The 26,860-nt window shown below is 56.3% G+C and overlaps 8 protein-coding genes across 8 annotated transcripts; 3 read left to right on the top strand and 5 right to left on the bottom strand.

Moving 5' to 3' along the window:
- Nucleotides 1–1,143: 1,143 nt before the first annotated feature.
- Nucleotides 1,144–2,552, bottom strand: GMORB2_6989 (Variant SH3 domain; the record flags this gene model as incomplete). The annotated part of the gene is made up of 2 exons (XM_035468954.1): nucleotides 1,144–2,164; nucleotides 2,305–2,552. 2 exons carry the CDS (start codon nucleotides 2,550–2,552, stop codon nucleotides 1,144–1,146), a joined length of 1,269 nt encoding a protein of 422 aa, XP_035321334.1.
- A 1,111-nt stretch (nucleotides 2,553–3,663) lies between these two features.
- Nucleotides 3,664–7,437, bottom strand: GMORB2_6988 (Variant SH3 domain; the record flags this gene model as incomplete). Its single annotated transcript, XM_035468953.1, has 7 exons — nucleotides 3,664–3,833; nucleotides 3,981–5,478; nucleotides 5,543–5,820; nucleotides 5,901–6,825; nucleotides 6,881–7,167; nucleotides 7,222–7,326; nucleotides 7,395–7,437. 7 exons carry the CDS (start codon nucleotides 7,435–7,437, stop codon nucleotides 3,664–3,666), a joined length of 3,306 nt encoding a protein of 1,101 aa, XP_035321333.1.
- Nucleotides 7,438–8,509: 1,072 nt separating this feature from the next.
- Nucleotides 8,510–15,283, top strand: GMORB2_6987 (CCR4-NOT transcription complex subunit 1; the record flags this gene model as incomplete). Its single annotated transcript, XM_035468952.1, has 4 exons — nucleotides 8,510–8,764; nucleotides 8,843–9,167; nucleotides 9,246–15,163; nucleotides 15,242–15,283. 4 exons carry the CDS (start codon nucleotides 8,510–8,512, stop codon nucleotides 15,281–15,283), a joined length of 6,540 nt encoding a protein of 2,179 aa, XP_035321332.1.
- A 1,100-nt stretch (nucleotides 15,284–16,383) lies between these two features.
- Nucleotides 16,384–16,604, bottom strand: GMORB2_6986 (uncharacterized protein; the record flags this gene model as incomplete). The annotated part of the gene is made up of 2 exons (XM_035468951.1): nucleotides 16,384–16,578; nucleotides 16,599–16,604. The coding sequence occupies 2 exons, from the start codon at nucleotides 16,602–16,604 to the stop codon at nucleotides 16,384–16,386; spliced, it is 201 nt and encodes a 66-aa protein (XP_035321331.1).
- Nucleotides 16,605–16,615: 11 nt separating this feature from the next.
- GMORB2_6985 (putative epimerase YddE/YHI9, PhzF superfamily) lies at nucleotides 16,616–17,205 on the bottom strand (the record flags this gene model as incomplete). The annotated part of the gene is given in 2 exon segments (XM_035468950.1): nucleotides 16,616–16,737; nucleotides 16,746–17,205. Coding segments are annotated over 2 exon segments (582 nt in total).
- A 3,157-nt stretch (nucleotides 17,206–20,362) lies between these two features.
- On the top strand, nucleotides 20,363–21,553 carry GMORB2_6984 (uncharacterized protein; the record flags this gene model as incomplete). The annotated part of the gene is made up of 2 exons (XM_035468949.1): nucleotides 20,363–20,742; nucleotides 20,815–21,553. The coding sequence occupies 2 exons, from the start codon at nucleotides 20,363–20,365 to the stop codon at nucleotides 21,551–21,553; spliced, it is 1,119 nt and encodes a 372-aa protein (XP_035321329.1).
- Nucleotides 21,554–22,283: 730 nt separating this feature from the next.
- Nucleotides 22,284–24,096, bottom strand: GMORB2_6983 (methyltransferase OMS1, mitochondrial; the record flags this gene model as incomplete). Its single annotated transcript, XM_035468948.1, has 3 exons — nucleotides 22,284–23,427; nucleotides 23,588–23,656; nucleotides 24,083–24,096. 3 exons carry the CDS (start codon nucleotides 24,094–24,096, stop codon nucleotides 22,284–22,286), a joined length of 1,227 nt encoding a protein of 408 aa, XP_035321328.1.
- On the top strand, nucleotides 24,085–25,846 carry GMORB2_6982 (uncharacterized protein; the record flags this gene model as incomplete). Its single annotated transcript, XM_035468947.1, has 2 exons — nucleotides 24,085–24,197; nucleotides 24,295–25,846. 2 exons carry the CDS (start codon nucleotides 24,085–24,087, stop codon nucleotides 25,844–25,846), a joined length of 1,665 nt encoding a protein of 554 aa, XP_035321327.1.
- Between the last annotated feature and the right edge of the window lie 1,014 nt (nucleotides 25,847–26,860).

Below are 26,860 nucleotides of genomic sequence, written 5' to 3'. Positions count from 1 at the left end.
ATGAAAGTAAAGGGAGAGAGAGGGAGAGAGAGGGAGAGTTGGGAGAAAGATTAAAGACTGGAGAGAAGAGAAGAGAATGGTGATCAAGACAAGTCCGGCGCAAAATGTCAAAGTGAGCAATACCAGAGCGCAAATCCATGCTGCTGCCGTCTGTCTGCACCTCTTACTCCTGCTATTACTCTCCGTACAGGTGGTGCGCGCTACTGCTACTACTACTAGTACTACTAGTACTACTACTACTATTATTATTATTATCATCATCATCATTATTACATGTAATAAAATAATAATGATAATGATACGGGATAACGTATACAGGTCGAGTGCTGTGGAAGACGTCAGCGGGTGGTGTCCCGCCGGTGCCCGCGTATATGTACAAGGGGGTACCTGTGAGAATTGGCCGATGGAGCTGCCCGGGCGCCTCGATTCCCGCTATGGGCAGCTGCTGGTAGGCAGTGTGCATGTACGTATAGCGGCCAGGTAGCTGCTAGTGTCAGTGCAGGCACGTACACGTACCCCGTACCTATGGAGCCCCGCCCGCTGTCGAAGCTGCTGCCCTGCCCGTGCCCGCCTGAGCTCGGGCCCCGATGTGCTGAGCGCCTGGGCGGCTGGTCTCTGTGTCTGCCTGCTACACCACTGCTTGCTACCTACACCACTGCTACCTACACCACTGACTGCTACACCGTTACGATAACCATGACTGCTCGTGACGGCCCCCATGTCCCAGCCACCGGGACCACGTCCAGACTCTTCCGTGGCTGTTCGTGCCAGTGACATATCCGGCTACCAACCCACCGGCTAAACGTCATGTGCTGCATGGAACCCGTAGCAGCGACGAACTGCTGTGCGAGCATTGCTCGGCTCAGCTCGGATTGCTTGACCGGTTGGTGGCTTGCTCCTCCCATCAATGGGTGGCTGGGTGGCTGGGTGGCTGGCTGGGTGGCTGGCTGCTGTGTCTCTTCCCAGTCCAGCATGACGAAGATTGGTCATGTCCCATGAGCGCTAGTAATACCGGTAGTATCGTGAACCTACCATTATTGAATACAACGTTATTATAAGATATAGGACAGGAGGGACGGGAGGGGATGTGGAGATATATAGGGCACCTGGTACAGCACAACAAATCATTCCTCGCCATCGCCATCATCGGCCACCACCACCCTGCCGGCCGCTGTCCCTTCGCCTGACCTGTCCGCCCCCTTCCTCGCGATAGCTCGAGCTGGCGGCCCGCTCACCGTGCTGCGGCCTCGCGTCCGGCCCGGCATCCCTCTCGTCGTCTGCCTCGGCCCCTCCCAGCGGCAATTCGGACAGTGGCGTGTCGCGCTCCGCTTCTTCGTCCTCCTCCTTCTTGACGGTGCCGAGCTCGCGCTTCAGCGTTGTCGAGACGACGCCATCGTCCGACGAGGAGTTGGCCACCTCCTCCTCCTCCTCCTCCTCCCGCTCCGCCTCCGCCTCCGCCCCCGCGGTGTCGTCCGACTCGCTGGGAGTCCCGTAGTCGCGGCCCTTGTCTGCTGCCGAGGTGCCGGATGACGCCCAGGACGTCCATATGGCCCAGATAAGCCCCATGAAGACCACCTCGCAAGCCCAGAAGAAGAAGGTGAAGACCAGATACGTAGGCAGACGGTAGTGGTGCATGAGCCAGCGCAGCCCCCTCAGCTGCGCCGTGAAGTTGAGCCGCACATCGTACGTCTGGAGATCCTGCCCAGCCTCCAGCTCCACAAACGCCGACGCGGGGAGTGAGTGCGCCCTCCCGAACGCCACGCGCTCCGCTAGCCGCACCGTCACTTCGTGCGTGCGCGCGCCGGGGAAGAGCACGTGGTAGAAGAGGAACAGGGTGCGCGACGCCGCCGACACGACGGGGTCGACGTAGGGCACCAGCGCCGGCCGGCGCGAGCTGAAGACGACGCCGCCCTGGTCGCCGAATCCTCCCTGCGCAGCGTGGTGGTAGTGGTGGCGGTCTCTGCGCGACGAGAACTCCTGCGCCGCCTCCAGGAGCCGCGGCGTCACGTCCCGGTCAAGAAGGTGGAGGGACACCATGAAGTTGCCGCGCTCCTCGTTGGGTCGCGACGGCGGCAGCGTCAGCGTTACAGAAACGTCGTAGTCCTGCGCTGACTTGATCCATGGCGCTGTCAGGGATGCGACACCATAGGGATGTGGGGAGGATCTGCAGAAGAAGGAGAGAGAGAGAAGAACCCGAGAACGGGGACCCGCCGATGTCAGCCGGAGGAAAACTCGCGGGAGAGAGGAGGCATGCATCATGCATATATATATTTCTATATATTCCCGAACACAACGTCCACTTACCCGTATTGTAGATAGACCGGCACAGAAAGGACCTGGTCCGGCACAAAATTCTGAAAGAACAGCGCCGAAGCGATGGCTGCGACGAACACGAGCGCCGTACCCCCCGTGAGCAGAACAGCCGTGTTGACAGCGGCTCGCCTGGTGCGCTTGGATGTGATGACATCGACGGCGTCTGACACCGTCTCCTGCAGCGTCTCCTGCAGCGTCTCCTGCGGCTTCACTGTCAGATTACGCATGTGCGGGTCCATGCAGGCAGGATGAGATGATGCATACCATGATAGCGGGTGATGCGCGACGTCTGAGTGGCAGGGAGGTGCGGTCGCAGGCGGCCGTGGTGATTTCGATGTTGGTGGTGAGACGAGATTTGCTGGCGACCTGAGAGAGCTGGCATGTGATGGACGTCATTCACAGGCGGGTTTTGCTGTGGGGTCTGGACTTGGTGCTCTCACATATCATTCATGTACATATACGCCAGCTACTTACCCGGCACAAGGAGATTGCAGATCGCCAGGTTAAGGAATCAGATGGTATGATGATGCAAATAAAGATGATCGCCCTTCGAAATATGCCATCGATCGACTGCCACATCTCGCCTCTCGATTCAGGTGGTTTGCAATAGTCGCATCATGAACGCTACTATAACTGCTAACGTACAGTGACTAAACCCATGTCGTCATCGCATCAGGCCACCCCCATCATCATCGCCGCAAGCAGCAAATGGGTAGGTACAAAAGCATGAGACACACACACACACAGAGAGAGAGAAGGATCGCAAATCGAAGATAAACTGACATTAACTATCCTATACCGTATGATCCATCCATTCGATCCTAAATCACTAGATCGTGTCGTGAGCCCACGGCCCCATCCCTCCTGGTGATACAGATTAAGCATACCTGGTACTCGTAGTGAGAATCCATACATGTAGAGGCAAATAGGCCAAAGTAACAATCTCCTATAGTGACGGTTCAAAAGAAAGCAAAACACTACATACGAAAAAAAAAGTAAAAAGAAGAGTATAGAAAGAGAATGAATAAACGAGGGTACGCTCAGAGAAAGAAAGAAAGAAAGAAACATGACAATTCTCTCGAGAGCCATATCATACGTGACGAAAAAAAAATACAAGAAAAGGAACATTTCAAATCCTCCATACCATATTGGGGAAAAAAAAAGAGAGATGGAGAGGAGTGAAAAGTAGACCAAAGGGACTACGAGGGAAGAAGAAGAGACATGAATAAAAAGCAAGGCTTGAAAAGCATATACATCGGACTCATCCTTACCGCATCAAGCTTCGTTTCCTCCTCTGCCAGTCCAAAAAAAAAAGCAGCGAAGGGGGGTATTATCAGAGGGCTAGCAGGGCTAGCAGGGCTGTAGGTAGTTGCTTGGAACGAGGCCGATACGGCCGTTTCCATTGTGGATTTCAGCCTCCCACCATCCGTCGTCTTGGTGACGCAGAACGGCAAGATAGTCTCCCTTTGCGAAGCCCAGCTCCTCTGGGATGGCCGCCTGGTACATGTACAAGGCGCGGGCTGTGCTTGGTCAGTTACCAATTCTTGTGAGGGGAACAGATTCGAACAGGGGGAAGAGACGGGGATGGGACAGGGAGAGAGAGAGAGAGAGAGAGAGAGAGAGAGAGAGAGAGCTCTTACCATAGTGAAGAATCGGGCGACCGTCACGCGTGTACATCCTGGACGGATCGGCCACACTCTTGCTGCGCTGTCGGCCGTCTCCATTGTACAGCCCCATGGCCCGGGATTCGGGACGTCCAGACGAGCCGCGGCTCCTCATCGAGCCGTAAGGATCGTCACCGGCGGGCGCCAGCTGCACAGCCATGTCGCCTGCGTTGCTGTAGCTGCTCTGCGGTCGCTGCTGCGGGTACTCTCTGAAGGACGCGGGCGACGCGCCCCTGGCAGCTGCCGGGGATGCACCCCTGGCGGCTGCGGGAGAGCCCCCCCCCCCGCTGGTGTCGTTGGGCGTTGCCTGGCGGTAGTAATCGCTTGAGTTGCGGTTCGACTGCTGCGACTGCCTGCCGTACGGCGAGTTGGTCGTCTGCCTCGGGCTCTGGTAAGGGTTGGGCGACGCGGATCCGTAGTCCGCACGTCGTCCGGTGGCAGTGCGCGGCGGCTGGGGTGAGGCGGCGCGCGTAGGGGCGGGCGAGGCAGTCCTGGGCATGTCCGTACCGCGGGTTCCCGGGCGCGAAGCCGGCGAGCTGGCGCCGTACGCGACCGAGTCCCGACGTCCGCTTTCGCCAAAGACCCCCCTGGCTTGCTCTGTAGCCTTCTTGGTGGCCTCCTTCATCGCCTTTGACGTGACTGCCGGGGGGGGGACACCCAGGCGCGACACCGGGGTCTGCTGCTGCTGCTGGGCTGCCTGCTGCTGGCCCGACTGTCCATAGTATGGAGGGGGTGTACCTTGGCTGACGGTGGCAGACCCGCGGCGTCCAGGGGCCGGGACGGAGCGTGCGTTGGCTGCTGCCTCGGACCCGGGAGCGGGCGTTGAGATTCCGTGGTAGTGGTCCGCGGACATGCGAACGGATGATTCCTTGTTTAGTGTCACACCCTTGAGCTCGGCAAGGGCCTGCGCAATTGGGTCACCGTCATCCGGATCTTCTGCCGCTGCCTTGGCAGGCTGCTGGCGTTGGGGCTGCACCGGCAGCACATTCTGTCCTACGCCCAGGGCCACGCTGGCGTTGGCATCGATGGGCTCGGGGCTGTGAGAGCGAGCCTGGGCAAATCGGTTGCCCTGATCTTCTGGTTCGTACACCTGCTGTCGTCGAGCCGGGCTTCCACTCTGCGACGCATTTGAGGCATGCCAGGTATTGGCGCCGCCGCGACGCTCGGGGGACTGGGCCTCCTTGACGCTCTTTCTCCGGAATGGGCTGTGATTCTGGAAGAAACCGCTCTTCTTCTTGAACACCCTCTTCTCTGGGCTGGGCATGGGTGGCTGGTCCTGCTTAGTCGGAGACGTCTTTCCACTAGGGGGTTCCTGGCTGGAGAATGATGTCGGGTTGGAGTATTCGCTGTTCTCATCTCGGCTAGAAGGCCTGTTTGAAGCCACCGGCGAACTGAGGTCCGAAGGCGGGCCAGTGCGGCAGAGCATTGTCATGCCATCCTTAGGGTATGGGTCGTGAGGCACCGCCGAAACAGGAGAGCGGTGAGAAGAGTCGTAAGACATCTGCGATGTTGGCGGCGCCGGCCTCTGGTAGTACTGCTCCTTAGGCTGGGCCGTGCGGGGAGACTGTGCCTGGGTAACCTGTGCCGGAGGAAGGGCCTGTGTACGAGCAATCTGCGCCTGGGGGAACTGTTCCTGTGTGTGGGCAACCTGCGCCGGGGGAAGCTGTTCCCGTGTATGGGCAACCCGCGTCGGGGGAAGCTGTTCCCGTGTATGGGCAACCTGCGCTTGAGGGAGCTGTTCTCTTGTATGGGCAACCTGCGCCTGGGGGAGCTGTTCCCGAGTATGGGTCGCATGCGCCTGGGGGAATTGTTCCCGTGTGTGGGCAGTCTGCGCCTGGGGGAGCTGTTCACGTGTATGGGCAACCTGTGTCTGCGAGAACTGCTCCCGTGCGTGGGCAGTCTGTGCCTGGGGGATCTGCTCACGTGTATGGGCAACCTGCGTCTGAGAGAACTGCTCCCGTGAGAGAGACTGTTGCCGTGTATGGGCAACCTGCGTCTGAGAGAACTGCTCCCGTGAGAGGGACTGTTGCCGTGTATGGGCAACTTGCGTCTGATATTGTGCCTTGGGGGGTGGTGCCTGAGGGGATGGCGCGTGAGCAACATGAGCCTGAGGGTACTGTGCCGGGCGAGGTTGGGGAGGCTGGTGAGGTTGGATAGCCTGCTGTGTCCGAAGAGGCTGCTGCGGCTGAGGGGCAGGCGGCTGAGAAGTCAGGGGAAGTTCCGGTTCGTTGAGCTTGGTGTCGCGGTGCGCCAAGCTGTTGGCTAGCTTCGAGTTCGGATCATGGTGTGAGTCCAACATGGATGGCTGAGGAGAAGACGATCTAAAGGCCGGATTGATGCTTCTGGGGAATTGGGCGACGGAAAATTTGTCATCCTCGGAGATGTCAGACTGGTTGTCAGCGACGTCACCGCGGCAAAAGTTGATGTACTTGGGGGCATCCGGGATCTCCTGGCCTGTGCCGTTTTCCTTGATGAACGACATAATGTCCGTCTCGACATCCATCTTCTCCAGGGACAGGCGGACCTTCTCGCACGATGCATCGTCGCTGACGCACACGGTCGAAGATATGTTGGCAAAAGTCCAGAGGCTGCTCTTTGTAAAATCGAGGCGCTCCTCCTCGAGGTCCTGGAATTTGTCGGCGGCCGCCTTCCACTCCCTGTTCCACCTTCCGGTCGTCTCTTCGAGGACCCTGACGGCCGCTTCATACTCGCTGTTAGATGCTGCGACACTGATCTGGGTCTTTTCCAGCTTGGCCTTGTTTCGTCGCTCTTCTTGGCCCATGACCATGTGGCCCTGCGCGAGGTAGCCCTTGATCTTGAGGCAGTCCTGCTCGAACCTGTCTCGCGTCTGAAAGGCTGGTTAGGATATAAACAGACACAGTGTCGATGAAGGTTGGACATACCTTGTTGACATGCTGGGTCTGCTGAATCTTGGTCTTGAGCAGCTTCTCCACCGTGTTCTGAACAATCTTCCGTCTCTCCTTCATACCACCAGAAAACGCAGCCAGAGGCTCCTCCAGCTCGCTCTTCATCTGTGCCGCAATGTTCTGATGCTGCTTCCCCATCTGTTCGACCTCTCCTCGGACGGTATCGAGTGATGCTTTGAGTGACCCTGACTCTTGAGACCCAAGCGCCTTACGAGTCAGGCTCAGGAGCTTCCTGGCATATTCATCTTCGATCGATGCGCGGGCTGGGAAATATCGTCAGTCACTGCAACATGGAGGTTATTGTCATGAACGCATACCGTTGTAGAAAGCCTTGAGTTCGTCGCATGTCTGTTTGGCGCCCTGCATTCGTTCCAACAATGGACCGACACCAGCATCGTCCTTGCCCCAGAAGTTGTTGGCGACTGCGCATGGTTCAGTTAGCTCGGGAAGCTCACGGGTAGGGACAAGCTCGGTGTCTGCCGTCGCTTACAGGACATGGCCACGGCCGGAGTCTCTGCCGTTGCAGCAGGCATCGTGCCTGATCGCCTTGTAGGCCCTGATTATGTATATGTGTTTGGTGTTTAGAGTATATGGTTTGTGACGTTGGAAACGTTTTGTGATTCGGACTTCGTGAATCGTGTCCTGGAAAAGTGAAGATGATCTTGAGGTTTGCTGACTTCTGCGAGCAGTAATCGGTCTTCAGATTGAGGGAGGGCGGGTCCACGTGCGAGTAGCATCGATCTCAAGTGCCAGTCGTTTGTTTAGGGTGATGGTGCTTATGACGTTGGCAGGGCAACAAACACACAAGAGACACTGAGACAATGCACACAACCAAAAGTCGCCGGTGGAGTCATCGAGTCACGTGAGACATCGACACAGGCGGACGGAAGGACAGTGGCTGAGATGCTGACAACGGGCCTGTGGCGGGGGCTCTCACAGTGACTTGTGGCCGTATCCGTCAGTTTTTGCCAGGCACATTCCTCTACTTGTGCTCCAAACCCAACCACATCCCTCCACAGTGCTCGCCCTTCGACCCTCCACGCGGACTCCCTTCCACGACCTGATCATCGCCGCTCTCTGTTGTTCCAATACTACTACTCCGTGCAGTGGCTGGGCTTTCTTCCGCGTCTCACGTGTGCCCTCTGCTTCACAGCATCGCTTTTTCTGCCAGGGCGCCGTGCCACAGCTTTCCACCGCACCGACCCACCACCGCACCGCACCGCACCTGGAACCTTGAACCCCCCCTCCCTCCATCAAAGTTCGACCTGCCCTAGTTTGCTGCGCACGGCAGCCATCTGCCTTTTACGGCCGAGACGTAATATCTACACCAGTAACCTGACACGCTTCATCATCATTGTCGGAAGAAAAATCATACAGCTTCCACTGCCAGCGTCGCGCAGCAATCGAGTCCCCCTCTCTTGTCGTCGCGCTTTCGCCCAGTGATAGCTTACGACCGAACAGTAACTCCATGAAGGGATCATTGCTACCCAGCACCTCTTACTCCAGCCTCACAACGTCCGTTGTCCCTCTCCGCCCCTCTCCCCTGCCTCGACCGTGAGAGCAGGAGCTTCGTTCTTCCCCCCCGATAGTCGCGAATACACCTCCATGGTCCCACCACCTCGAGCGGGATCGTTTTCACCAAATCCTGCTGCACATTCTCTTCAGACAGGATCTTCTCATTCTCCCCATCCATCTCAGACGGCTGCCTTCAGTGCTGGCGCGAGCCCCAGCACTAGCAGCCCAACGGGGACCAATTCCCTGACAAAGATCGTTGTCGCCCAAATCTATCTTCTACTCAGCACCATCAAGGACGACAAGGATCGAGCCAAGTTGGATATACAGCTCGAACAGCTGAAGAAGGTCAGCACTACCTCTTCCCGCCCCCTTCCGTCTCGGCCGTCGACGGGCCTTGCTAACATTGCCTGCTCTTTCTAAAAGCTCATCGACGAACACGGAATGGAGGTCTTTTCTAAGTACTTCACACGGCTGGTTGCCGGCAATGCCCCGCAAATATTTCCAGGCCTGAACCGCCCCGTGGCGAATCCGGGCAACTACCAGATACTCGTCGGGGAGATGAAGAGCATCGCCCACGATGTGGACCAAGCTGCAAAGATAGCTGAGTCCATCGAAAGTGGCACCGAAGACATCTTTCGTGATTTTGATCTGTCGACATTCATGGAGCATTTCAAGTTAGATGCGCTAGAGAAGACTCTGCTTGCACTAGCCTTCAAGAGCGGAACACGTTCGGACTTGAAGACTAAAGGTTGGTTCAAGATAGTTTGTTTCCCGTTGACGTTTTGCACGGGCCCGTGACTGATTCTTTGGGTGCTTCCTTGCCTAGCCGACGCCATTCTATCCACCAATTTTGCCATGTTCATGGACATCATTTCCCGCCCAGACCTCGAGGCCCATGCCGACCTCACCCCCAAGCATGTCGCCCTCACCGTTGAACGATTCCTCAACAACCATCCTCCGAACTTCAACGCATCGTCCCGGCGAGACCTACAACAGTGCGTGGTGAAGCGTTACATCAAGAATGATCAAGCTCCGCCATCAGAGGTTCTTGCCGCCTTCGATGTCGCCAGGGTTCTAGCCGACCACCCCTCGAACTCTTTGGCACGGTATATCTATAAGATTGGACCGGAGTTCACGCGTGACGAGGAGACCTGCATCTCCTACCTCCAGAACAGGCCTAGTGACTTGCCTCTCAGTGCCGAGCAGGTGGCGCCGGCTCTCACCTTTGCCTCCATCAGTCAGACCCAAAGCCACGATGTCGTTGCTCTTGTTGCTGCCCTGCGTCAGATCATCTCACAACCCTTCAGCTGGACCGATGTTGCTCTCCTCTTCGACCAGCCCACGGCACGCATATCCTCGTCGCAATTTCTCCAACTATTCAAGGCTCTGCTCCCTATTGCACAAGAACCTAATAGTAATTTCGACATGCAGCGGCTCTGGGGTGGCTCGTGGAACGAGACCGAAGCCCAGCTGTCGTTTGTTAGCGCCTACGCATCCCTTTCTCCCGATCAGCTCGACGCGACTACGATTCCTGGCCTGACCCGAAGCATCACTATAGAGGACTATGCCAACTCTCCACCCAAGGTCCAGGAAAGAGCCGCAGTTGCTGTTCGTCACCCACTGGTCTCCGTCGCTGCTCTAACCTCCATCTTCAACGTTGCCCTTAGCTCTCTGCACGCATCGCAAACCATCGAGGCCAAACGCCTTTTCCAGGAGGTCGTGGTCCCCAATCTGGACATCTTCCTCGTTTCGGCCTTCGAGGTCCCACGGCAGTCATGGGCACCCATGGCAATGGACACCCTCAGTTCTCTTTTCGAAAACTTCTTGTACAAGCAGACACCACCCAATCACGACTTTGTTCTCGACAGCCTTTGGAAGAAGGACAAAGAATGGGTCACCCAGCGTCTCATAGATGCGCACGCAGTCAAGCCTCTGGACCTCCCCTTGATCTTTGAGCACGCAGTCAAGCACAACTGGCTTGATGAGCTGGTCTATCTCCCCAATGGTTTTGGAATCGACTTGGCTGCCTTGGCACATGCTGAAGGCTACTTGGACCTGACTAAATGGGCACAGTTCAATGCGGAGAGGAGCAATGAAATATCCAGGACTCTTCTCCAGTTCCTCATGATCAAGGCAAACCTGGAGATTCAGTTCCAGCGACCCCCAGATGGTCAAGTGCCCACCAAGACGACTACGACTTTGCAGGTCAGAACTGTGTCTGCCTTGTTGCAGATTCTCGAGGATTTCTTGCCAAAGGCACCGGTGCAAGACCTGATCCTCGTTCAGCGCCATTGCATCACGGCCTACCCCCGCCTCATCAACTACGGGGAAGGCTACGATGACATCATCGATGCGGCTGGAAAGGAAGGTAACGCCCTGCCCCTGGCAGCCAACAGCAAGATGGAGGAACACTACAAGAAGATGTACGGCGACGAGCTTCAGGTGCGCCACATCGTCGACATCCTCGACCGCTATAAGCACTCCCGCGAGCCCTTGGATCAGGATGTCTTTGCTTGCATGATCCATGGTCTCTTCGACGAGTACAACCACTACGTCGACTACCCCTTGGAAGCACTCGCTACCACTGCCGTCCTCTTCGGTGGAATAATATCCCACAAGCTCATATCGGATCTGCCCCTTAAGATCGGCCTCGGTATGATCTTAGAGGCGGTCCGTGACCACCTTCCAGACGACCCCATGTACAAATTCGGCCTGCAGGCGCTCATGCAGCTTCTGGTTCGCTTCCGTGAATGGCCCGGCTTCTGCAAGCAACTGTTGCAGATTCCAGGTCTACAGGGTACGGAAGCCTACAAGAAGGCCGAGGAGACTGTGCGTGAGCATGAGGAGGACGTCTCCAATGGTCGCAACAGCGCGGGAACTCCTCATGGCCTTGGGTTTGGGTCGGAGCCATTCACGAACGGTAACTCCGATGAGTCTGCTGTTAGTCGTCCGGCCCCAGCTTTCAGCGCCATCTCCGTCGATCCGGCGCCCCCGGGCGCCTTTGAGGACCCCGGAGAGGAAGCCCAAGATAGGATCCAGTTTGTCTTGAACAACATCACGGAGAACACGCTTGGGTCTATGTACCAGGAGCTTCGCGACACGGTGGAGCAGCGCCACCAGCAGTGGTTTGCCAGTCACCTTGTCGAGGAGCGTGCCAAGATGCAGCCGAACTACCACCACGTCTATCTGGAGCTTATCAGGTTCTTTCAAGACAACGCTCTCTGGGGCGAGGTGCTGCGTGAGACCTATATCAGTGTCGCCCGCATGCTGAATTCGGAGGCGACCATGCAGAACTCGACGGAGAGAACGCATCTCAAGAACCTTGGCGGCTGGCTGGGCCTCCTGACTCTGGCGCGGGATAGGCCGATCAAGCACAAGAACATTGCATTCAAGCAGCTGCTCATAGAGGCCCACGACACCAAACGCCTGATCGTGGTCATTCCATTCGTCTGCAAGGTCCTCTTGCAGGGGGCTTCTTCTGCCGTCTTCCGCCCTCCGAACCCTTGGCTGATGGACATCATCTATCTCCTGATAGATCTGTATCATCATGCCGAGCTGAAGCTCAACCTCAAGTTTGAGATTGAGGTACTCTGTAAGGGGCTAAATTTGGATCACAAGAGCATCGAGCCTTCGGGCGAGATCCTTAACCGACCGTCAGCAGACGAAGCGGCCGATGTCCTTCCTCAAGATCAGCTGGACGCTTTCGAGAATCTCTCGCTGAACGGTCTCGGACCCACTGTTGGCAACGGACTACAGTCACACTCCGTTGCTCCCACAATCCCCGACCTCGGCCCCATGATCACCGTGCCTCCGGCAAACGAGATGGTTGTCAGTACCAGTCGACTGCATGAAATTGTTCTGACTGCGCTCACCCGGGCTCTTCAGGACATCATCCAGCCCGTGGTGGACAGGTCGGTCACGATTGCTGCCATCTCGACGATCCAGATGATCCGCAAAGACTTTGTCACGGAGCCTGACGAGAACCGTGTTCGTAACTCGGCCATTAACATGGTCAAGGCGACCGCGGGTAGTCTCGCCTTGGTAACGTCCAAGGAGCCACTCCGGGCAAACTTCACCAACTACGTCCGCAACCTGGCTGGTGACCTGCCTTCTGGCCTTCCCGAGGGCACCATCATTATGTGCGTCAACTCAAACATCGACCTAGCCTGCAGCATTATCGAGAAGCAGGCTGAAGAGCGCGCCATCCCCGAGATCGAGGAGATGATTGAGAGGGACCTCGAGAGCCGTCGACGACACAGGGCTACGCGTCCCGATGAGCCTTATTATGACGCCAACGCCAGCCGATGGTCCATGACGATCCCCAATCCTTACAAGCTCAGTCCCAACATCAACGGCCTGAAACCTGAGCAAATGGCCATTTACGACGAGTTTGGCCGGCAGCCCCGTAGCACGACGGCCTCCGCCGCCGGCCCGTCTCATGCCCCCTCTACCTCGGATGCCACCAGGTCGCTAGCCAACGAGGTTCTCCAGGAGCAGTACAGCACGATCCCCAGCCTGCCCACGCCCGCCGAGACGCCTTCCGTCCAGCATCTTGGAGGCCAGATGCAGCCTTACCCTCCTGCCCCCCCGAGCACGAACAACAGCCTGGCCAACAGCCGTACCCCGGCTTACCACCTGGAGATGCGGGTACTGGTTGACCGCACAAACAAGCTTCTCCAGGAGCTCCTGCGGGTTGCTGCCGAGGCCCGAGAGGATCATTTTATGGGACTCCCGCGCCCCCACCCGGTGCTCGATGTTGTCGACGCCCTGGTCCAGCTGATCATCAAGGCTTCCCAGAGCTCCGAGGAATTTGCCATCTACGCCGTGGAGCAGATCAGCAGCATCATCTTCCAACAGGTGGACGATAATCTGACTTTGGAGAGCCTGGTTCATGTCCTGGAGACTGCGCGAAAGATCTCGGGCCCCAGCGTCAACAACCGGGTCCGCTCCATCTTTGGCCAGCAGCCGGGCAGCAACTTCCTCAGCCTTCCCCTGCTCAGCGCCCTTATCCGCACCGACCTCTTGGACTGGAAGGCCATCGACCAGGCCCTCTCGCGTGCTCTGGAGGCTAGGAAGGACGGCTCCCTCGAATTCCTCGACCATGTCCTGGACCTCGCACTGCTCAACAATCGCCCTATCGCCCTGTTTGCCGACTTTGTCCGTACTCTGGAAGTGGCCTGGACATGGATTAACGAGGAACCCGGATCCGTACTGGCACAGCGACTCAAGGCGAAGATGATGGGGCCGGTGCCCTCTCAGCCAGAGGGCGAGGACGCGGCAGTGTTCCGCCGCGACCAGATGGAGTACGTCTTTGAGGAGTGGGTGAACCTCTTGAACAACTACAACGCTACCGAGAAGACTATGACGGTCTTCATCCAGCAGCTGCACGCGAAGCAGGTGGTACGTGATCGGGACGACTTCTTCGAGTTTGTCCGTGTGGCCCTCGACATGTCGGTGGACCGCTACGAGCAGAACCTGCACATCCGTGCCATGGGTGACCTCTTCGCCACCGTCGACGCTCTGGCAACGCTCATCAGCGTTTTTGTCAGCACCCACACAGAAATGTCAACTTCGCGTGTCATCTTCCTGGACGCGGTACTCTCTCTCATATCCATGGTCATCTACCACCACCAGATCAAGCGCGGTGAACAGATGAACCAGAGGGTCTTCTTCCGTCTTCTGTCAATGCTGCTGCACCAGACACTGTCCATGTCGGACGGCCTCACCGAGGGCGAACGCCAGCAGATGCTTCTCAGGTTTGCCGAGAGGTTTGCCGGTCTGGGCCCCGTCCGCCTCCCGGCTTTTGTCTACGCCTGGGTCGCTCTCCTCCAGCACCGTGCCTTCCTCCCTCCCCTGCTCTCGATGCCCAATAACGAGGGCTGGGCGCCGTTTGCCAAGCTCCTGTCCCAGCTGCTTGACTGCATAGGTGAACAGCTGAAGATGGTCAATGTGTCGCACGTGACCAAGGAGCTCTACAGCGCCACGTGGAAGCTGCTCGTTGTTGTCCAGCACGACTTCCCCGATTTCATGTCTGCTCACAGCGGAAGGTTCTGCGCGAGCATTCCGCCCCACTGCACGCAGCTGATCAACACGATCCTCTCGGCGCAGCCTCAGCAGAGCCCCGAAAGGCTCATCGAGGACGAGAGGACGCCCTCGGGATCCAACGAGCAGGCCGCTGCTATCCTGCGGGAGAGCGGTCTCCTGGGTATGCTCGACCAGGCGCTCCAGGACGGGCCGAGCGAGGATGTCATCGCGCAAGTCGCGCACGCCATGTCCCAGGGCACAGCCCAGGACACCAGCTATGGCAACTTCCAGGTGGCGGTCAACTCGCGCATTGTCGGGGCCGTCGTCCTTCACATCGGAAACGTCGCAGCCGAGCGACTGGACCAGCCGGGTGCTCTCGCCAACTTGACTGGAAGCGAGCCCGAGGTGGTGATGCTGTCGATGCTCGTGCACGAGGTGCCGCCTGTAGTCCGATACTACCTCCTGTCCAGCATTGCCAACCAGCTACGTGCACCCAGCGGGCAGAGCGAATTCTTCACCCACGCTCTCCTCTATATCTTTGGCAAAGACATGAACGACCCGGAGGAGACGGAGCTTCGACAGGACATTACTCGTATTCTGCTCGAGCGTCTGGGCGGTATCTGGCCTCACCCGTGGGGGCTGATGGCGACGGTCATGGAGCTGCTCAAGAACCAAAAGTACCAGTTCTTTGAGCTTCCATTCATCAAGGCAGACCACGAGGTATATTCATCTTATTCCTGTCCCTCCTCTCGACAGTTCTCCTGTCCACTTGATGAAGTGCTGACAATTTCCTTACAGGTTACCGAACGATTCATGACGGTCCTTCGCACCGGACAGTAAAGCCACTACGTCGTAGCTGGTGGATCTGGTGCTTTGCGTATATGGACGCACTTGCGGAACCGACGTCCTACACCAGAGATGGACAACTACGAGAAGCTTTTGGCCGGAAAGCCGAGAGAAGTTCAGGTTTTCCCCATACGGGAATCATGTGGTATATACTGTCCCTCTCAAGGCCGGATCTTGCCACGGACATTTTTCTGCCACTTCTTTTATACGAAAAAAAAAAGAGCAACGAATGGAATGGTTGGAACGTATGGGATATACCGGAGTAATTATATCGGAGTTTTGACAGGAAGGGGGAGGGGGTTGATTGTGAAAGTATCAAAGTGGACTGTATTTTTATTATTATTTTTTTGCGAAAAGAGGGGACAAGAAACACATCGCTCACTATACCCTTTTTCTTCCTTTTCATAGCCTCGTCCCTGCTCGGAAGGCCGAAACGAGCCATGTTTCCACGTTAGATATAATGTACTCAATGTGTATGATAGTACGCGACGTAAATAGGTTGGCGATGGGGGGGGTGGTTGGTTGGTTGGTTCATCCACATTCTCATGTTTTTTTTAACCTTCTTTCCAATCCTTTTTATTTTCTCCTCTTCAAATGGAGGAACGGGTATAATGGTAACACAAAAGGGGAGTATTCACTCAATTTTTTCCTACCTTTTTTTCTTTCTTTTTTTCCCCCGTCTTGTTGATTTATCTTGGGTGGCATGATGAGGCGATGAGGCATAATACAGTGAAGAGAATGCTTTTTTTTTTTTCGAGAAAAAACATTTACATCGGTTCTGAATCTACGTTGCATATATATTTATGTATGTGTATATGTATGTATGTATGTATATATATATGTATATATGTATGTATGTATATATGTATGTATGTATATATGTATGTATGTATGTATATATGTATGTATATATGTATGTATATATGTATATATATATATATATATATATATATATAGTACTTTATCATCAGTTTTTATGTGATATTACTAGTACAGGTAGCGTGTGTGCAAAGTACATGTCATGGTAGGGTTACATGGCCCCTCATGACCTGGAAGGCCGTACCGGTCAGACTGACGCTCTCGACCGTGGAGCCTCATGCGTCGACGCGAACAAGAATATCGCTCTCGCGACCCATTTCGATTCCCTGGATGATGCGATAACTGATTGCGCGCGAGGTGTCCGGGTCGGGCCTAGCGGCGGGAGAAGATGTGGCGAGGTATGATAAGCACAGGCTACACGCTACGGACAGAGGCGGTGCCACTGCCGTCGCCGCCGTGGCCGTCGCTGTCTATAATGCGGTAGTAGTACAGGCATACTGCGCCGTACTACCAGCCCTGATCGAGGATCTGGTCGGGCGGTAGGTGGACGGATGAGGCGGAGGCAGCGCGCAGGGTGTTGTCGAGGGACGGCAGCTCGACCAGGACGGACGCCATCCCGGGTAACGGTGCTAAATACCAGAGCGGACAGGAGGGCGGAGCGGACATGCTCGTCTGGATAGGCGCCAACGGGCGACAAGGTCGGGCGTCAGACGGCGGGCGTGCCGGCGGGCGTGCAGACGGGTGGAGTGGGGGATGCTGGCCTGGACGTGGCCGGGGTGGGGCCGGCCTTGGTGACCCAGGGTCTGGACATTCTGAGGCAGGAGGTCCGCAGCAGTGCCAGTGCCGATGGTCGGGTACCCTGCCAAGGGGGCCTCTGCGTCGGCGAGGAAGGTGTCGATGTTGCGGGTGTCGCTCCCCGTGGCGTCGTGTACGAAGACGGTCTCGCTGAGGTTGAATTTCCGCGCGATGAGCTGCTTCTGGTCCTGTGTCGGCTGGAGCGAGAGGTCCGAAGGGATGGTGACGACGGCTAGCGGGTTTCCGGCGTAGCGCTGCGTCTTGAAGACGTCGAGCGTGATGAACGGGAGCTCTAGAACCATTTGTGAACCGGATTGGAGACTTAACTTAGGTGGGGGTTGGCCCAAGGTGTGGTTTAGGTGCGGTGGTTGGAAACTGACTCGGCAAGGTTGAAGGCTGCATGTAGAGCGTCTGGGCCTAAAAGTAGGAGTGTCATCGTCTTCTACTCTTCTATATAGAGCGTCAAGAATGGGGGGGGGGGTTGGGTGTTTTCGTCATTTCGAATGCTCTTCTTTCTGCCCTGCGTCGCCGTCACCCGATGACTCCAAGGTCACGGACGTACAGCAACATCGCGTTCTCACCTTGCTCCTCGGGTGACTCACGCTTGGCAATGCAGGCTGTCCTCCACGCCCGGCCACGACAAGCGAGGTGCATCAGAGCCTTCCTGTTCATTGTCAATACCGTCTGTGACTGGTATACATGAGGCCTTCCATTGTTAGTGCCTGAGACTTCGAATCCTCCTGCTGTATGGGACATTGTATTGTAATACATGATTCATTTGTCATCACAGTCGACAGCTGAGCTGGATTATGCCGTATCGCCGCTTCTTCACTAGGCGCAAGCATGGTGTGCTCTTCTCCGGAGGCTCTAAGATTCAAGAGCAACAAGTTCAGGGTTCTGGCCAGCGAGGGTAGCGCGGGACGACGTAGCCGCCTGCAACTCTCAAGGGGCTTGCTTGGACGACGGATCCGTCTCGGGATACGGGGCAGCTGAAGCAAACAGCAATAACAGGTTAGCAGACAACTGACATCAACAGCAAGAGCTGGTCAGCTTGAACATGGGAAGAATAAAGCATAGTTTATTGGCGGGTTTGGCCTGTTGTAGCATTGTCCCCCGTGGTTGATCTCGGTCTGGGGCAGCATGCGACTGCCCGTCTAGATCAATGGGTGACGTCGGGATATGGTTGATCGTCAGTCCAAGCTACTCGACTCGTACGGCTACTGGTAGCTCCCCAGTCTGTCATCGTACTCGATAGACGCACAAGTAGTGAGGGCCAGGACTTCATGTTTGATAGAGCAGGTTCGGGGGGTCTCGATGACGCCACCCATATTGCTTGTCTAGAGCTCGGAAAGGTCACGACGAAACGAGACATGTGGTGTGGGATTGGGTGCACCTGTACCTGTAGATTGTGGAGGAGAAGGACCAGGTAGTAATAATGTTTGTGTGTACGAATATGATGTATTATCCATCCCTACCGTAAAGCCCTGTTCCATGCTGTGCAGTCAGCCGAAGTGAAACAATGATTGATTGATTGTTAGATGCTAACCTCCCCTGCTCTCCGGCGGTGCTCTCCCATGCTGCTCTTACCTCCATCGCCGTCACCGCCAAACTGCTCACCACAACAGCAGACATGGGACGGACCGCTCGCGCATTGGAAAAGCAAAGGGATTGGAAAAGACTTGGTGGAGCCCCTGGCCATTGCCCAGGTCGGATGCTTGGTTATTATTAGTCGTACGACGTTCCGATCTGGCAAGAGTGCGTCCGCCATATGTAAAAAGATCCACAAAAGCAGGGTCAAGGAGCCAGCCAGACGTTGTTTATTCATTTTTTGGCATGTATAAGAGCCAGAGGGGAGTCTGGCAGGGAGGGTCCGAGACTAGTACAGATACTCGTACGTATGTACTCCGTATACTCGTAGTCATAGCAGATCGTGTGTTGGGTTTTTTTATTCCTTCCTTTTTTCCTTTCTTCTCTCACGTCCGGATGTGTGCATCTCTCTCTCTCTCTCTCTTTCTCTCTTTTTCTCTCTCGAATTAGCGATGGGAAACAAGAGTGACCGCTCACGCTGATGGATGCACATGTATGCAACCTGCGTACAGCGCCAGCAGACGTTAGCTGGGTCGACTATTAATGACACGAGTAGATTGGTTCCCCCCCCTCGAGTCAACTTATCCGGCAACTTACGAGTCAGGCAAGAGTTTGGTTTGTGGTAAAAGAATAAACTCCCCTCGTCATGTCCGTCATTCCCTCGTGAGTCGGGTGGGGCCAAGTTCATTTGCTACCAGTGGGTTTGACGCTGGACCCTGAGGCATCAATTGAACGGTGGGAAGAGAAGATGAGGAAGGAAAAAAAAAAAGAAAAAAAGAGGGATACCCAGCAGGGGTAGGGTCTCCTTCTCGACCCCGGGGTCGTATGTACGATGCCGATACGCCGCTAGTACAGATAGTTGTACTGGTAACGAGGCAGTGTGTTTGCGTACGAGTACAGTAATAGTAGTAGTAGTAGTAGTAGTAGTAATTAGTATGCTGGACCTGAATGAATTGCATGCGTGGGAGAAAAAGAAAGGAGAAACAAAGAGTAGAAAAAAAAGTAAAGAGAATATCTGTGCATGAGCCGAAGATGTGATAAGCTACTACATGTACTATAACGATGTGGGCGTGATAAGGGAAAGAGGGAAGGAATGTACCTTCCTAAGTCTGCTGTTCTCTACTCGTACTCGTAACGAGGCAAGAACCGAAGGGACCCTCCTTCCTACTGCTCGGCCGAAAGCCAGATGAGTAGTGACGCTAATCCGGGAGACGAGGAAAGAAAGAGGGACCTAGAACTTGATGTGGCTCCTGCCCCACTGACGTTGATGCTCCACTTAAATTGACCCAGAACTTGCATACTCGACCAATGGCACCACAACGAATGGATGCAGGAAGGAAAAAAAAAGTTCACAGCTCTGGGGTCTTTCTGGGTCGCTGACCATCTCTTTTACTTTTTTTTTTTTTTTTTTGCCCAGTCCAGTGGTGGCCTGAAACCCCTACCATCTCCCTTAGACCGCCAACCGCCTCGCTCTTCCCCCATCTCTATTCGCCTCCCACACCCCCCCTCCTCTTCCGATTGTTTTCCTACTCATCACTCACCTCTATTTCCCTTACTCCCTTCTCCCCAGTCCTTCTCCAAACACCCCTTCTCTTTGATCCAAGTTCCCTTGTGTACTCTAGGGAGCAACTCATCTCCAACCTTGTCGCCATCTATACAGACAAGTTATTGAACGTATCACACGTGCCCCTCGATCATAATAATACTACGAATAATTATCATTGCACTACACATACCAACCAGCTTCACAATAATTTACGGCTTCATAACCTCGTCCTACCCCTCTCTCATCTCTACTTCACCCCGCCCATCATGCCTTACAATACACGTCGCAAGTCACTCTCTCTTCCCAGTCTGGGCATTCATATCCCCATGACCAACGCAGCCCGCGCCGCCGAGGCCGCTTCGAGAAACTCCAGTCGTCTGCCGACCTCGTCAGCCTCCTCCGTCTCTTCAGCGTCGTCGCGCCGCTCGCTTTCGAGATCTCACTCGCCTGACTCCCACCCGAGCAAGCGCCTCAAGAAGTCGCACAGCGGTGCCGCCGCAGACTCAGTTGCCGTCGAGCAGACGCCGCCTCCCTCTCCTCCTGCTACATCTGGCTCTGACGCTGCTCCTAAAAAGATTGACCTCGGGGCTGTCAAGGACGACATTGTCGAGGCCGTCATCACGCAGCTGGAGTCGACCGCCAACAGGCCTCACATAATCAAGGACCTGGCGACTGTCCTCGGCCAGTCGCTAAACTCTGTACAGCAGTATGTCACCGCCCTCCGCCCTTTTGAGTGCGAGCAAGTAGTCAATCGGCCGACTAACTTGAACCACCACAGGTCTGCCAATCCTTGTGCCATCATATCCTCCCGCCTAGGCTCCTACATGAAGCGCCCGTGCTGGACCGCACGGGCCCCTTGTCACCTGGCCAAAGAACTCGAGCCTGCTCACCCCCGCCGCACATACTACTACCTCACCACAATGCCCCGCCAACCACTTCCCTCGACGGATGCCACCCAGCAGAGCAATCCGGTGTGCGGCGCGACTCCGTCGGTATCCCTTACCGACGACTCCGGCTCTGACGAGCTCGAGGAGCGCCGCCGGGAGCTGAGCCCTTCGCCCGAGATTGACCTGCCCCGCCCCGACTTCTACGACACCCAGGACCTCGACGATTGCATGCCTGTCTCTCCCATCGGGTCGCTGCCCAGGCATCAGTCACGCAACGCCAATGATACTTCCAGCAATCTCCCTCCCCTGGAGAAGGACGAGCGCGAGTTCACCCAGACGGCCGACACCCTGCAGAAGCGCAAGTTCAATCAGGCGCCTCCCCCGTCGGAAGCAACGGAGCGCTACCACGTTGGCGAGTACGGCTTCCGCGATGACGTCTGGTTTTCCAACAGCTTCCCCGCCAACCTTGTCACCAGTCCTGCCATGAAGCCCATATTCACGCCCTACACCAGCCGCAAGGACGATGACGCAGCCGAGAACTGGCTCAAGCTCAACAAGCTGTTCGAGTGGGGTCAGGGCGCCGAGAGCATTGAGATTGATGAGCTCGATGGTCTCCTAGACGAGTGCTAATTCCGCCCTCCTGAGCCTTTTTTTCCCCTATTACCTCTCTCTTGTCAATAGCTCGGATGAGTCTGCGCCCCATAATGGCTCGATGGGCACGCGCAGATGGGTCCCTTATGGGGACATTTCTTGCTAAGAATGCTTTTTTCATTTGCTAAAAGAATCCTTTTTTTTTGTTGGAGTCTCCACTAAAAAACTACAACAAATCCAAGGGAGGGGCAGATTGTTATACGTTATTATGGAGTAGATATATCCTTGTTATATTTTGCTTTTATTTGCTCTCATCTCACTTTTTTTTTTCCACATATATCGGAGCATGCGGCGCAAAAAAAAAAAAGAAGACGGAAGGGTGGGGAGGGAGCCGAGGCTTTTGTTTTATACTGACTGATGATTTGAACGATTTTCTGTATCTACTGGAGTTTGGCATTGTAAGAAACAGTCGTCACCAAAATTGAAAAAAAAAAAAAGACTATTAGCACCCGAGCTTCCCGCTGTCTATCGGTGATTCAGCAGATTGTGATGGTTCTTGTGTGATTTCTCGCACTGGCAGTGCAACGATATGAAGTATCGGTAGTGGTAGAATACAGTTGTCATGACCCGGCCGAGTGTGATTGGTATTTTGGCTTGAATCGATACATGTATATTAAATTGATGAGAGGTGGGCTGGGTGGGGAATGATGGGAAGCGAGGTCAGTACGACTCTGCTTGCCCTGCTTTCCCCTGCTTTCCCCTGCTTTCCCTATTTGCCCTGCTCGCCTCGCTGCTGCTGCTGCTGCTGCTGCTGCTGCCTGACCCTCAACTCAACAGACACCAGCGTGCCGAGCTGGGAGATATTCGGCCTCTCGATGCGGACCACCTCCAGGCCTGGGGTAGCGCGGGCGGCCTCGTCGACGAGCTCCTGTATATCCCTGTTCCACCAGCAGCCGTAGCGGTCAAAGTGGCGATGTGCGTTCCTGTCGAGCAGTCCGTTGACGATGCCCAGCCAGCTCTTGCCGTGCTCCAGGAGCAGGATCCTACCGGTGTCGGGTCTGACGGCCGAGGCGAGGTTCTTCAGGACGGCGACGGGGTCGGAGACGGAGCAGAGGCCAAAGGTCTGGATGATTGTGTCGTAGTACTTGTTCTCCTTCTTCTCCTCTCGTTGTTGTTGATTTTGGAGAGCACCACCACCGCCATCATCATCATCGCCGCCGCCGCCGGCAGCAAAAAACTTATCCGAGGGGGGAGGTAGAGGTTTGTGAGCGTCCGAGTTGACGAGGCGGAGACGGTCGTCCATGAAGGACATCTGACCGCCTGTGTGGTCGGCCATGGTGGAGGCTCGGACCACGGTGGCGAACGACTTCATGGGCGGTACGGTCCTGACCAACTTGCGACGGGCGACGTCCAGCATGTCTACAGATATATCCAGGCCTGTGAAGGATGCTATCCCAGGAGGAGGGGGCTGAGATCTTCCCCTCCCACCTCCTGCCCTGCTTATGCCAGCAGCGGCAGCAGCAGCAGCAGCAGCAGCAGTAGCAGTGGTGGTGGTGGGGGTGGCGGCAAGAGCAGCAGCGCTTAGACCCTCCCAGTTGTAGTATTCAAGGTTCCTCCCCGAACCGATGGCCAGCTCGAGGACGTGTCCGGTCGCGCGGGCGGCCATGTCCCTGCGCAGGGAGGTGATGCCCATCCACCATTCCGGCAGGTTGAGCTCCTTGTCGAACTGCTCGGCGTTGTCGCCCGTCATGGCCGGTGGTCTGCCGGTGGGGACGGCGTGCTCGTGATGGTCGCGGACGCCGCAGGAGCACGGAGAAGCCGCCGTGTCGCGTATCGTCGCCGCTGCCGTGCCGAATATGTAGAAGCCCAGCAGGCTGGCTAGCACGGCGGCGCCGGAGAGGGGGATCCATGATCTGCGCCAGAGGTTGAGGAGGGTGTCGTTGTCGGGGGAGGAGGGGGCAGGAGGAGGAGCGGTGGTGGCGGAAGGTCGACGGCTTGGGAAACAAGTCAGCCTCTCCCTTGGAAAAAGGGTGGGAGAGTGAGAAGAGAGAGGATGGCGGGAGGGCAACATACGGCTTATACTCGTTCGGTACGCGCAGCGGTCTTGCGCTCCGCTGGTTGTTGTTGCTGCTGGGCGATGTACTGGGCGGTCGCCGAGTGGAGGAGCTGGCGTGTCGCCATTGCCGCGTACAGCGTGTGAGTACGGGTCGCGCTCTGCCGGGAGATATCATCGGGATGGCATTGCGGGGAGATGGTGGTGGTGGTAGTGAGAAGGGATGATTGAGAAGAGTAGAGAAAACGACGTGTGTGTGTGTGTGGAGAGAGAGAATGAATGGGTTGTGGGGCGAGTATATGACGGTAATACTATAATATTCTTCTGTACATCAACGTACCGTCATCGCCCAACGGGCATCTCCCCATCTTTGCGCAACGTGCACTACCCCGGTTATTGCTATCAATCTGACGTGCCCATCATCACATCTGCATCTTTGGATCACCAGAATCTACCACACAAAGTACACAGAGTATACGGATCCTTTTGGAGAGGGAGGAAAAGGAGGAAAACACTCATGGCCGGACATGGTGACCTACAAGAGCTGCTCCGCATTTTCACGTCGCGCCGCGTGCCGATGATGACGGCGATGAAGCACGTCCAAGCTCTGCAGCTCAAGAGCCTCAAAAGGTAGTTTTATCACCACAGCACACATCATTAAAAAAAAAGAAGGAGAAGAGAAGAGAGAAGAGAGAGATTCCACAAGCTAAAAGTCGGCATCAAAAAGCATCGAACAGATCGCCGCCTCGCCGCTGGCAGACGTGGAGACAGCGCTGGGCGGCGACGCCAAGCTAGCCAAGAGCGTGCACACGGCATGCAAGACGCGCGGGAGGTCTTCGAGGAAGCGGCCGGCAGATGACGGGCCGGGGTCGTCGCAGGGCCCGTCGACGTCGGGTGGTAAGCACCCCAGGCTGGAGCTGCACAGGCGCAACCTAGACTTCGAGTCCATGTCGGCCGACGAGCTGGAGGAGTCGCTGGCCTTGCCGCCGGCCGAGGAGGACGAGGGGCTGATCCGGGCGACGAGCGTGGTGACGAACCGGGCGCCCCTGCTGCTGGCCTTTGCCGTGGAGCTGATGCGCTTCACCATGCCGGAGCAGCCGCCCAGCAGCCGTCTCAGCCTGGGCCAGGCGGTCGTGAGTGCGAATTCACGGTCCAAGGCTGTCAGTCTGGGGATGGACAAGTCTGCGACGGGGGCGGCGAGGTCGTTATCGGAGGGTCAGCCTAGGGTTCGGATCATGAGTAGGGAGGTTGCCGTCCTCAAGCGCGGGGGGTATACGTGGTCCGGTGGACCTCGGCAGCAGCAGCAGCAGCAGCAGCAGCAGCAGCATCAGCATGAGGAAGAGGAGGAGACCCGTAAACAGGCAAACGCAGCACCGCAGCAGCAGCAGCAGCAGCAGCAGCAGCAGATATGGAAGGCTAGCGGTAAGGTGCTGTCCCGGGGATCGACATTCATAGCGCACACTGCGCAGCTGACGTCTGCGGGGGCGCGGCCGGAGCTGATGAGGACGCTGATGGCGCGGAAGCCGGAGATGGAGACGGCATCCCACAACGCCTGGGCGGTGCGCACGCGGTACGGGAACTCCCCCCTGGTTCAGGAGGCGTCGTCCGACGACGGCGAGAGCGGGTGCGGCAAGTTCCTGCTGGAGCTGATGCGCGAGGCCGACGTGGCCAACATGCTCGTCGTGCTGACGCGGTGGTACGGCGGTGTCATGCTGGGCCCCGACAGGTGGCGTCTGATGAGGGAGTGCGTGATCGAGGCGCTGGCCGCTCAGCGTCGCACGGCCGGGACGCTCTCCGGGGACGAGGCAGTATGGGCGCTGCTGGACCGGGGCGAAGACGGCAACGGGGGTTCCCCCGCCGGCGCCCCAGCCATGGCGGGTATGGCCATACACCGACCCGAAGGAGCGAGAAACTATCTCCTACGGTCGTTTGCCACGGCTACGGCTACGGAAGCGGCGGCATCAACATCACCATCATCCGGCGAGGGTGACGTCGAGAAGGGTAGCACCAGCAAGGCGATGACGACGACGAAGACGGCAGCGGCCGCCGACGAAGAGAAGCAGGTCAACCTGGCGAGGGTGACGGGGGCACTGCGCATGCTCTTCTCCAGCTGGGCCGGGGTTCTGGGGCCGGGAGAGCTCGACAGGAGGGCCTGGTCGTGGTACGTCGCCGTCAGGCCCGACGTAGATGCTGGTCCGGCCGGATGGGGTGCCAAGGGGACGTTGAAGCTGGGTAAGATCCTCGATCTGCGACGGCCTGCAAAGAGCGGCGGCGAGTGAGAGCGCGTGGACGGGTACGGGCGAGCAGCAAGGGCCGGGGAAGATGGGGTTCAGGTTCAGCAGGGCAGGGTTCATGATGCGAGTTGGGAAGAGGGGCCCCTTGTGTGTGTGTGTGTGTGTGTGTGTGTGTGTGTGGGAGAGAGAGGGAGGGAGAGCTGTCAGTGTGGCCTATCATGCACGGCCGTTCGAACCGAGAGATGGACGCAAATGCGGCCTGACACATGGAAGATGCAGAGGGCACAACCTGCTCGCATACCACCAGTACATGATGTAGTACATGATGCAGTACATGATATATATATATATATTAAATATTAATAATCAGATATGCACTTCGATCTCTGAAAGCAGCTCGACAGGTCCATCAATTGGCGTTCCATCTAGACGTATGAGCGAAACGTATGCAGCATGTAATGTACGTATCTGAGCCAACCAGGATGAAATCTGTTCCTGTACTCGTACTCTGTCCATCTGTAGCCTGCAGGGGCCGCTCATACTGTTGATAGATGGCATGCACCACAAAGGAGAGAGAGGGAGGTTATTCCCCCAAGACGTGAATACGTGATCTTGTGTGTATCATGTACATATATATGTACATATACGGGGTATTCTACTACGACAATATTACCAAATTACTCTGTACATCAGGTCCCTCCCCCACCTTTTCCCCCCCCCCTTATGAGGCTGAGGCTGAGGCTGAGGCTGTGCTTCTTTGGTGTGCCGATAGCAAAAGGTGGCGGGGAGTCTGGGGTGAGACACGCATCTGACCAATGATGTTTCTCTCCCACGGGCCATCTCTCAACTGCTCAAGCACCACACAACAACCTCTCTCTCTCTCTCTCTCTCTCTTTCACTCTCTCTCTCACACAACGTCTGCTCATCGACATCATCATCAAGCACACACACACACACACGAGCGCACACACACTCCTAACAGACGTACACCCCTCCCTGTCCCCCCCAACCCCAACCCCACCTCAGCTATTATCTTTTGTGTGCGGAGAAAGCAGTCGG

The sequence above is a fragment of the Geosmithia morbida genome (assembly GCF_012550715.1).
Source record: "Geosmithia morbida isolate 1262 chromosome Unknown scaffold_7, whole genome shotgun sequence".
NCBI classification, from domain to species: domain Eukaryota; kingdom Fungi; phylum Ascomycota; class Sordariomycetes; order Hypocreales; family Bionectriaceae; genus Geosmithia; species Geosmithia morbida.
Note: the sequence above shows the minus strand (reverse complement) of the source record. Positions and strands in the feature narration are given on the sequence as shown.